This window comes from Schistocerca cancellata, chromosome 9, assembly GCF_023864275.1.
Source record: "Schistocerca cancellata isolate TAMUIC-IGC-003103 chromosome 9, iqSchCanc2.1, whole genome shotgun sequence".
NCBI lineage: Eukaryota > Metazoa > Arthropoda > Insecta > Orthoptera > Acrididae > Schistocerca > Schistocerca cancellata.
The window spans coordinates 384,338,869-384,351,113 of NC_064634.1; the positions used below are offsets into that span (position 1 = coordinate 384,338,869).

Sequence of the window (12,245 nt, forward strand, 5' to 3'; positions counted from 1 at the left end):
GTAGAACCTCCTCATTCCTTACCTTATCAGTCCATCTAATTTTCAACATTCGTCTATAGCACCACATCTCAAATGCTTCGATTCTCTTCTGTTCCGGTTTTCCCACAGTCCATGTTTCACTACCATACAATGCTGTACTCCAGATGTACATCCTCAGAAATTTCTTCCTCAAATTAAGGCTGGTATTTGATATTAGTAGACTTTAGATAGATAGTAGATACTATCTGTAGGTAGATAGTAGATAGATACTGCAAAATATTAAAGGCAGTAATATGGACATCAAAGCAAATATATTACTTGGAAAAGATAGTCATATCAGATAACAAAATGAAGACAGTATGGGATATAGGGAAGGAGGAGATCAGTACAACCAGACATGAAGAGGGGCAAATAGTATTAAGAGTAAATGATACATTGGTGACAGATGTGTATAGTGTTGCAGAACGTTTTAATAAACATTTTATAACTGTTACTGAAAAGATGGATGCTGCAATGGAATACCTCAGACCAGACATTTCAAGTAACTTCCATAATATGAATTTGACCCTCACTACCCCAGCAGGAGTAATGTCCATCATAAAATATTTAAAATCAAAAACATCTGGTGGGTATGATGAAATACCAACAAAGTTAATTAAGGAATGTGCTTCTGAGTTATGTAACATATTAAGCTATCTATGTAACCAGTCTTTTAACAGTGGAATATTTCTTGAATGATTGAAATGTCTTGAAGTTAAGCCATTGTTTAAGAAGGGAGATAAAGCAATAGCATCAAATTTCACTTTTGCCAGCATTCTCAAAAATTTTAGAAAAGGTAATGTACAATCAGCTTTATAACCATCTTATCACAAATAACATACTGCCAAAGTCGCAGTTCGGATTTCTAAAGGGTTCTGATATTGAGAATGCTATCTACACTTACAGTGAAAATGCACTTAATTCATTAGACAAAAAATTGTAGGCAACTAGGGAAGGGTAAACAGTGCTAACGCTATGACTGCAGGAAACTGGTATATTTTGTGACCTGTCAAAGGCATTTGACTGTGTAAATTACAATATCCTTGTAAGTAAATTAGAATATTATGGTGTAACAGAAAATGCTGCAAAATGGTTCAAATCTTATATCTGCAACAGGAAACAAAGAGTGTTATCAGAAAAGAGACATGTATTCAGCGATCAGGCATCATCCAACTGGGAACTAATTACATGTGGGGTCCCACAAGGTTCCATCTTAGGTCCTTTACTTTTTCTTGTGTATATCAATGACCTTTCATCAGTAACATTACCAGATGGCAAGTTTGTTTTGCTTGCTGAGATACAAACATTGCGATAAATAGCAAATCAAGTGTAGTTTTAGAAAGATCCTCTAATAAAATATTTGTGGAGATTAATCACTGGTTACTTCCCAATTCTTTGTCATTGGCTCTGAGCACTATGGGACTTAACATCTATGGTCATCAGTTCTTTGTCACTAAACTTTGAAAAAACACACCACATGCAGTTCAAAACTTGTATATGAGTATATGCCTAACATATGATGACAAGCAGAGAGAAGAAGTGGACAGTGTTAAATTCTTGTGATTACAGCATGATAATAAATTCAACTGGGAGGAGCACACCACAGAACTGTTGAAGTGTCTTAACAAATCTTTATTTGCAATGCGAATTGTGTCAGACATAGGAGATATAAAAATTAAAAAGCTGGCATACTATGTTTACTTTCGTTCCATAATGTCATATAGGATTATTTTTTAGGGTAATTCATCAAGCCAAGCTAAAGTTTTCCAGGCACAAAATCATGCAATAAGAGTTATAGTGGTATGTACTCAAGGACACCCTGCAGAAGCCAGTTGGGGAACTAGGGATACTAACTACTGCTTCCCAATATATTTATTCCTTCCTGAAATTTGTCATTAAAAATATAACTTTTTCAAACCAACAGCTAAATTCATGGAATCAATGCGAGAAATAAGAATAAACTTCACAAGGATTTAAAGTCACTTACTCTCGTGCAAAAAAGAGTGCATTATTCAGAAACACACATTTTCAATAACTTGCCGGCAGCCATAAAAAGCTTAACAACCAATGAAATTTAGTTTGAGAGAAGCCTAAAGGATTTATTGGTGGCCAACTCCTTCTACTCCATTGATGAATTTCTCAGTAGAACCAACTGATTTGTGTGTGTGTATATATACCATTTCAGTGCAGTAATGTGTTCATTGTAAATAAGTATTGTACTTGATCTATTATATATTTATTACGTTATAAATAAAAAAAACATTTATTTAAATTTTAAATTCAGTGCATTAATACGATCGTAGTAAATGAGTGTTTGTAAAATGATTCTTTCATACAGTGTTCATTAAAAAAATGACGATCATTCCACTTGGGACCTGTGGAAGGACATTAGTTTATTTGTTTCAGTTCTAAGTATTTGTTATGCATTATTGTTTTCCTGACATGTTCTACATCCTGGAGGACCTCCTCACTACGGATCAATTGGAATGAAAGTAAAACTAATCCAATTTACACACACACACACACACACACACACACACACATCAAATATAGAGTCAAAAATTTCCCGAAAAATCCTTGAAACTGATTTCCTGTTCCGTTGACAGAGTATGCTATTGCTGAAATTGAAATTAGTTTTAAAATCTTTTTGAGTTCCGAGCAACGACGACCAGATTGAATCGACTTTTAGGGAATTTTGAGAATTTATTTGAACTTTAACCGTATTTCACAGTAATAAAATCGTCCAACAACACACGTCTAGAATAATTAACGAGTAACACGTATCAAAAGTATGTGATACATCGTAAATTATGTGTTCGAAATTTTTGCAGAAATATCGATTTTTCCGTAGAAATAAGGACGACTGTGACTTTCACGTAACTTCAATTTTGTCAGCGACAAGTACGTAAATTGTCATTCTGAAAATCTGTGGAACAGGTGTTTGCGTGTAGCAACTTTGACATGTTTACATCTCTTGGGTGATATGAAGGTGAGGCTAATTGACGTGTGGGAAGTATGAAAAATTGTGCACGAGAATGGAGAAGACAGCACCAAAAAAACTCGTGAAGTCTAAGTCGGGATTACGATTAGTAAATCTCGACGGCAACTTAAGTCCATTTACTCTGCAGGAACCTTCATGGATACCCGACAGCGAGGTACGGGAATTGCAGTTTGACATAGAAGTGGAAATGAAATACCAAAGAAAGTATGTGAAATAAAATATTTTTGTTTCAGGCAGCACATTGTTCAAACTGCAAAGTCAAGTTCGATATGTTACGCAGAAAGGTACTCATATTGCAGACACTAATTAAGCATATCCGTCATATTGCTGTTGTTAATATATATGTATTTTCATTTGGGAACTGACAGCTGTTACCTGTACATGCACATATTTCCGAGGAATACTGGGCGCAAAGTTTTTCTTCCACTACATGTGCTGATTAAGTATTCCACCATTAGTAGTGTAATTTTGTTACAATAACAACGAAATGAAAGTATCAAAACTGCGGTTGCAGCATCACTGCCGACGCTGTGGTAACATCTTCTGTAACTCGTGCTGTGCAACCAAGTTGGGACTTCCACGTATGGGCTTCGTTGATCCAGTTCGTCTGTGCAAGCCCTGTGCTGATGTAACTGATCGCGAGAACGATTTCTTCGACAATCAGCTGAAGATACTGACAAATGGTGAGTGCTTAACAAAGCCACCTTCTGTTAGAGTGAAAAATAAAAAATCATCGAAAGCAAGTAAATTAGATCTTTTGTGTCATATGAAACTACTGAATAGGTTTACATATTCAGTAAACAAGGTAACAAAGTAACGTCGTATCTTAAAGAACAACTCAAAATAATTACCTCTAGACAAGTACATGTAAGAGAACTGTGGCCTCGTTTAGAAGAACGGTTCTCAAAATACTGGACATAAACCTGGTAGAGCAGTCAATATGATATGAGATATCCTCCGTGGTGTATAGTCTTTGTGAGAAAACTTCTTTTAAATAGAGACTATTCAAATGTGCAAAACAAAGCATAGAGCTATATATAGATATGCTGAATGAAACACCTTTGCCTGTCAACAGAACAATTCAAGAAGTCTTCAATGATTACCATGTCATCTCTCACAAAATGCAAAAGAAGTTGAAGTTATGTATTGGGCCGGCTTCCCCCCATGAAATCTTGGCTGCAGTGACAGATGACAAGCACTGCAGCCAAGATCCGAATTAAGTGGAAGGTGACAGTTGAGTTCTGAGATGATGAAGCCAATGCCTGTGAAAGGAGAAATCCTGGCCATATGTAAAAGACTTCATTGGTGCCGAAGTTAGTTTCCAGATGTAGGAAATCAAAAGAAAATTAATGAACTGTTATTTTTAGTTGGTTGGTTGTTTTGGGGAAGGAGACCAGACAGCGAGGTCATCGGTCTCATCGGATTAGGGAAGGACGGGAAGGAAGTCGGCCGTGCTCTTTGAAAGGAACCATCCTGACATTTGCCTGGAGCGATTTAGGGAAATCACGGAAAACCTAAATCAGGATGGCTGGACACGGGATTGAACCGTCGTCCTCCCGAATGCGAGTCCAGTGTCTAACCACTGTGCCACCTCGCTCGGTGTTATTTTTAGTTGCGTCTTTACAAAGAGAGATATAGAAGGGGTATCCTAGTTTAATTCTCATGGCATTGCGAAGACTGGTGACACAGGCACTAGCACTCGTGGTGTTGAGGGACAGATCAGTTTGCTCCCATAGTAACAATGATATATTTTAGATCCCCTGCACTAAAAACTGTGCACAGTGGTGGGAAGAAAGGACAGGTTGAACACATCTACAAGAAGGGTATCAGAAGAGATCCACTAAACTACGAACAGATATCATTAACATCCAGCTGTTGTAGAATTCTAGAACATATTCTGAGCTCCATTGTAATGAGGTATTTTCAGATGGAATCACCTTCATGCTAACCACCATTCATGAATATTTTGAAACCATTGGTCTTGAGAAACCCAACTCAGGCTTTTCTCACATGATATTCTGGAAACATGGATCAAAGCAATTAAGCAGCAGCAGTATTTCTTGACTTCAGTAAAGATTTTTACTCTACTACATGGCAATGTTTATTATAACAAGTATGATTGTAAGACGGTATCAAACAAAATTTCTGGCTGGTTTGAGGGTTTATAGGTAGAAAGGGTACAGCATGTTATTTTGGATGGAAATTCATAAGTAGTAGTAGAAATAACTTAAGTCAGGCATTACCGAAAATTAAACTAGCAGGACAACCATGGGAAACTGGGGATTTAGGGCAGCGACAAGCTAAATATACAACAATAAAAAAATGCCGCACAATCATGGTATTCCCTTAAACCAACAAAAACCAGAGGAACCGGACTATTCCCTTGACCAATGCAGCTCAACCACAACTGAACCAACTCCTACAACTACGAAATATAGAACCAAAAGACCATTACCTCAACAACCCAAAAATCAGACACCACTACATCAATTAAAACAGTCAACCTACCATAAATACATAGAACTTCACAGTTACTTTAGAATATAGCCGAAACAAAAATTACTTACCAACAACAGATTCTGGTGATAAAATCTACATTGACAACCCCAAGCGCACACGCGCGTGCCCACACACACACACACACACACACACACACACACACACACACACACACACACACACACACACCACACAAAAAAAAAACCTCGTAAACCACCAACAGCCTACCACCCATTAACCAACCTCAAACCACACACATCACCCCCCCTCCCTCCCCCAAACGAAAAGCACAAAATAAACCAAAATCAATTACAACTTACAAATCAACAAAAACTGCAACCAAACTTGTCTTCTACAACATAATCATAAAACAATCCCCCCCCCCCTCCCCACACCCACACAAACCCAACCCCCTCAACTCACCACCCTCTGCCTATACATCTTACCCACAGCCCTAAAAAGATGCAAAAAATTCAATAATCCCCAAGGACACTCTTCAACCAGTAATACTCTAAATGGGATTGCAAGTTGGGAGAGCACCTCTTCCCCCTTCCTGTAACTGAGTAAATTGTCCGCCCCCCCTCCCCAGAAAAAAAAAAATCCTCAATCATACTGGTACATGCCCCATTTTCTTGATATTTAAATTGAATACTGTGATTAACAACTAAATGCTCATAACCCCTCTTCTCCAACTACCTATAGGATGAAAATGCATCTGAAACTATAGTGCTCCCTCCCTCAATATATTCTTCCATCAAACCCACAAATTCCCTCTTAGTATGGCCCTCCAAAACCCTAAAAGCACAATCAGCACCCCCCCCCCCCCCCTACCTCCTCCCACCCGCCGCAAAATAACAGCCCTCCACACCCACAGATCAACCTGAGAACTATCCCTCCCATACTTTCTCTTACCAGACTTAGATTCGTTGATATCAACGACCATACCTGGCCCATCCAACTTCCCTTTATATTTAACATACTCAGAACAAACCTCTCGACAAAAAGAAAACCAATTGAACACTATTCTCTCACTCGCACCAGTCTCATGCGCATAAAAACTGATAGAGCCCCTATAACAAAAATAAGTCAGCAAAACATTCTCCTTCATGGGCAATCTAGATTTCTTGAACCAGGTACCACATCTAATCCACTGCCAGATATCCCGCTAACACTCCACGCATAATCGTCCCTGGTCCGAGATGCCAGAACTCTTGTAAGACTCATATTATTACCACAAATAATCTGCAATCAGCCCAAATAACTGCAGAAATTTAATAATAGACATAATGTTCTCACCCATCTTGGCATGCAATGGTGCACTATTAAAATTCACAGTCATATTCATCTCCAACAACAGAAGCCATACAACAAATTAAACTTCTTTGTGCACAACAAACAGTAAACTAATAAGACCCAACAAAAAAGTCAAACGCATAAAAAAAATTCTTAATAATTCAGTGAAAACACTTCCAAACCACATTATACCATCAACTATGTACACACACAGCAATGTTGCAACTGTCAAAACCAAACCACAAATGAACCCAATACAACAGGTTACACTCGGCACATATACATACGCCACCATCAAACTCAACAAGACATCATCTACAAACACAGGCAACTCAAAAACTCTGCGCTGTAGTGATGTCACACAAAACACCACCACTATGTCACGGTTCAAAGCAGACGGTTGGATTCGGACACTTCTGTTGGTCCCTTAAGTCATGCACCAGTGAAGTGTATTGGAACCCTTGCTTCTCATGTTTTATATTGATGACCTGGCAGACAATAGTAATCTTGCAGATGATACAGATAACTTTTAATGAAGTACTATCTGAAAAAAGCTACACGGATGTTCAGGCATATTCTGAAAAGATTTCAAAGTGGCACAAAGGTAGGAAACTTTCTTTAAATGAACAGAAATGTAAAATTGTGCACTTGACAAAATACAAAACTTTGGTATCCTGTAATTACAGTATCAGTGAGTCACAATTTGAATGTCAATGAAGACAAATACTTAGGTGGAACAGTTTGTATAGATATGAAGTGCAATGTTCACATAGGCTCAGTCATAGATGACAGACTAGATTTCATTGGCAGCACTCTGAAAGTGCAGTCTGTCTGTGAAGTAGACTACTTTACAAAACACCTGTGCATCTCAGCTTAGGATATTGCTCAAATGTATGAAATGTGGCCTAACAGGAAATATTGCATGTTTACAGAAAAAGACAGCAAGAATGGTAACAGGTTTGTTCAACATGTGGGAGAGTATCGAGGGGTGCAAAGAACTTACAAGCAGGCCCTTGAAGGTATACAGATATTACCCTGAGAAGTGCTAATTACAAAGTTTCAAAAACTGGTTTTAAATCATGACTTTAGGAATATACAAGCCCCTACATATCACTTCCATAGGTGTCATGAGGACAAGATTAATTAAGCACACGGAGAGATATTTAAGCTGTTGTTCTTTTCCTACTCCATACGTGGATGGAAAGGGGAAAAGCTATAACAACTGGTACAGTGCGACATATCCTCTGTAATGCTCTTCACAGTGGTTTGCAGAGTATGGATGTAGATGTAGATACCTAGTAGGACTAACAGAAGATATGCATATTCAAAGAAAGGCAGCATGCTAGTTTGATGGTAATGCTGAAAACTCTGAATGGCAGATTTGTAGATGGATAGCAGTTATGTCACTTAGAGTTTTAGGAACCAGCATTAACCCGTATTCAATACATGATAGAAACTAGAAGAAACATTTGCATGTGGCACAATGCTTAACTCTCTCACTTGCCCTTCATACTTCCAAAGTTATAAATGCTAATTAACCAATAGAAATGCTTATTGTTTGCTGTACATTGTGTTGTGAGCAGTTGCTATGGTAATTTTGGAATGGGGCCCAACTACATTGATTGTTGTAAGAGGTTTCTTTCCCCATCTGAGAAGTTTACTTACAGCAAGTGATGTTATGTTGGTAACTTGTAACACAGTAGTTTACTAGTTACCAACTTTCTGGCACACAGTTTTAATATAACAGGAAGTTTCACAACAGTGTGCACTCTACTGCTGAGTGATAGATTCATTCTGGATGCTTCTCAGTTTCATACAACATTGTTTGTAGTTCAGAATTAAATGTGAGTTTCCAAGGTGGCTAAAACTGTTCATAAGACCTTATATATTTTGCATTTCTTCTGTGGCAATGACAATGTTATTTATGTCAGCAGGGAACAGTTCAGTTTTATCAGATCTCAGATTAGATAACTTGTGGAAAAAAGGCCCGTTTATTCACTTGAAACCATACGCTTTGTGTCCAGTCCACTAAGTGCCCACAGTGGGGATGATGTGAAATTTCGACACTGCAGGTGTTCCTTGAACCAGTGATAGGTGTCTCAGACATGTATTGCTATTTATAGTATTAACTAAAACTAGCTGCTGGGTAGTGTAAGATGAAGAGTGGCCACTATTTTCTCTTAATATGCATGTCAGGTAATATGTAACTACCATAATTATTAAAAGTTTTTGCAGATTAGCACTAGTTATAAATTACTGTTAGTAAATATGTCTGTAGGCTTTTGTGGCAATTTCCATTCAAGGTAAAATCTTCTGGGTTGTTATGCTGCATTATATTTCTTCTGTATGATCGATGTTTTGACCCCTCTGCTGGTATCTTCTGGGTGTGGTGTCCATGGTTCACTGAATACTGTTAGTTTTGTGTACTTTACAGAAGTAGCATGCAGTGGGTGCTTCTGCCTGTTCATGTATAGCTTGATTTAGCAAAACTGACATATTGTCTTTTGAGAAAATCCACACTCACTACCTTTGCAGCATATTTTATTGTCCATCTGGATTGCTTTTATTTTTAAAATGTATTTTATTGTGTATCATAGAATGTAAATTTTGCTGATAGTTGGATGGGTTACTCTGAGGACTCATCATGTGGTATCAAAACTGTTCATTTTAAAAATGAAAGCAGTCTAGATGGATAATGAAATCTGTTACATGACTTGATTTGTTTCACATCCCTAAAGGCTCTCATTCGTGGTGGTTTTTGTGGGTCAATATGTGGAAGTGAATGAATATTTTGAAATTTATTGAGGGTTGTCAGGTGTCTTGCCAGCCACACATTGGCAGTGAATGGTGTATTTGTGCTTGAGCTCATCTCCTACTTCTGGGAGACTCCTGTCACCCTTTGTTCCTTGCTTCCTTGACCCAAATGGTAACTCCATAATAAACATGTAGCATATATTTGACAAAAATTTCTACTGTGTAATATTGCAAGATGCCTTTATATCCAGCAAGTTGTTTGTCCTGTCAAAGGTTCTACAATAATGGTTTTTAGGCCATATATGTTGGATGCAATAGGGTAACAATAATTTACACTTGTATAAACACTGGAAGAGAGCAAGTGCTGATCTAGAATCCAATAACATGATCAGTTCTTTCACTTATTGGCAAAGATGCTGGAGACATTGTAGCTTTGCTATTGTAATAGTGTTGTCTCGAGGCAGAATGCTGACAATATTTGTTTCACTTCTACATAATTTTTTTGGATTGTACGTTGCGGTGACATACTGAATTGAATTGTTGTGTAGTCCAGGATGTAGGTTAAGTTGAAACCCAAGAAATTAATTATAGCTAGATTATGGAACCAGTGAATGTGATTTCATGAAAATAACTATAAAGGTAGAGTGACACATCATGGAACAAGATTTCAAAACATTCCGTAATGTGTTTCAAATGACGGCATTCTGATAGGCTGTTAGCAGAATGGAACAGATATTTATGCCAAGGTTTCTCAGAAAATAAGTTTTGACAGTGATATTTGTGTAGGGGATAGTAACATTGTCTGTTAACAGAGGCTAACATATTCTCTCTGCACTGATGTTATATAAGTGGATTTTGTGCATTTGAGCCTTTTTAGTCTGCATTTTATTGTATACTGTGTTCTTTCTCACACATTGCAGAGGTTCTAGGACAACATGGATGTCTGTCCAATGAGTGTTATTGAGCAAGACTCAAGCACTGAGTGTTCTATATAAACATAATTATCTGTATAGATATTATTAATAAATTTGTGTGGCTTAGTGGCCTGGTGAAAGATTTTCTGTTGGACACCCTTTGTGTGATGTGTGTGTCTTCAACCTGCCCCAGTTGTCCAACTGAACAAGTGGGACGTACAGTTTAATGTGAAGTATGAATCACATATTGTACCTCGTGGCACTTCATATCATTGACAGGTGAAGACTAGTCAAAGCAAAGACTGAAATATCTGTGGTCCATCCGAGATTTGTTCCTGTGACCTCTTGGTTTCCTGCCACGTGCTTTACCACTGGATCACCCTGCCCAACCTATGTACAGATAAATCTGTAGGTTTGATGAGCAAGTTTGCGAATATCAGATTATGTGACTTATTTGACCGTATCTTGTGATGACGTTGGCTTAGAAGCTAAAAATTATATACATCACCACGGGACATACATCTCTACCCGTTCCTGAGAAAAGGGCTCCTAGCAAATGGACAGAAGCAGGTGGGCAACAAACAACAAAAAATATTTTTGTGATATAATTACAAATTAACAATTTTAGAAGTTTTTGCTTTACTTACACTGTGAAACCGTGCTCCTTGGCAAAATTTGTTTCAACGAAAACAGGAAGGCTTTGATGAGTGAGTTTGTGAGTATCAAAATAAGTGACATAAATGGTCATATCTTTTGATTGCATTGAATTAGAAGCTTAAATTTTTGACTCTGCCAAGAGATTATAGACCGTAGTATGTGACATAAATTTCAGTTTGATACCTCTACCCTTTCTTGACTCTTAACTGTTGGACAGACAAACAACAAAGTGAACCTATAATGTTTCTGTTTTTACTGATTGATGTGCGGAACCCTAAAAGCCAATTATTTTTTATGTTATTTGGTGATTAGAAAGAGAAAGCAATTGAACAGACATGATAAAAGGTCATACATATTGCCTTGTAAATATTGTGTAATGTGTTTGTATGTATATATTTTCTCTAGTAAACAAATGTTGAGGTTTTGGAATGTTTGGATAGCACTTTTTCTGTTCTTCAGTTTCCAGCAGTTTACCATACAAACTTTATCAAAAGCGTCTGCTATGAATTTTGCTTTCACTGTTAATAAATTCTATTATTTCTAGTTCTTTAATTCTGGTAGTACATTCTGATTCTGTTACACAGGTTGTATCTCGTAACCTACTATCACTGTTGGGTACTGGAGGAGGAGGAGGTGGAGATTAGTGTTTAATGTCCCGGCAACAAGGTCATTAGAGATGGAGCATATACATCTACTTAGTGGTGACTTTGTCTTGATGTTCCATCTAGTATGAATACGCCATGATTTAACAGTGACATCAGCTTCAGTTCTGTTGACATCCGTTGTTAATTGGCCATAATTATTATGACCTGTAATTTATGCATGTTAAATTTATATGAGTTACTCATGTCTGCCATTGAGATAACATCGAGTCGTCAAAGTGGAAATCAGGGATGCTGATGTTATTTGGAGAAACTGATATATAATTTTTTTAAAGTTAGCCATTTTTGCAGAATGGAGTATTTGTGATGGAATCTGGAGGTGATGCGAGGGGCACAGCAGCACTTTCATTGTCCAGGAGTCATTGGATGCCTTAGTTTGTGTGACAGTGAATAGTGGAACTGTGTTTTGCATTGCAAGTAACTGGGAACAGTCCAGTAGTCATCAGA

At 37.6% G+C, this 12,245-nt stretch overlaps 1 protein-coding gene across 2 annotated transcripts in view; it reads left to right on the forward strand.

Moving 5' to 3' along the window:
* Positions 1 to 2,824: 2,824 nt before the first annotated feature.
* Positions 2,825 to 12,245, forward strand: part of LOC126101126 (zinc finger FYVE domain-containing protein 21-like) — a 65,017-nt gene continuing 55,596 nt past the window's right edge. The window contains exons 1-3 of one of the 2 annotated variants that reach the window (XM_049911812.1): positions 2,825 to 3,173; positions 3,253 to 3,303; positions 3,534 to 3,702. In XM_049911812.1, the coding sequence (XP_049767769.1) occupies positions 3,054 to 3,173; positions 3,253 to 3,303; positions 3,534 to 3,702 (340 nt within the window). In that variant the 5' untranslated portion in view covers positions 2,825 to 3,053. The remainder of the gene's footprint in view (positions 3,174 to 3,252; positions 3,304 to 3,533; positions 3,703 to 12,245) is intronic. The other variant, XM_049911811.1, reaches the window with a different exon arrangement.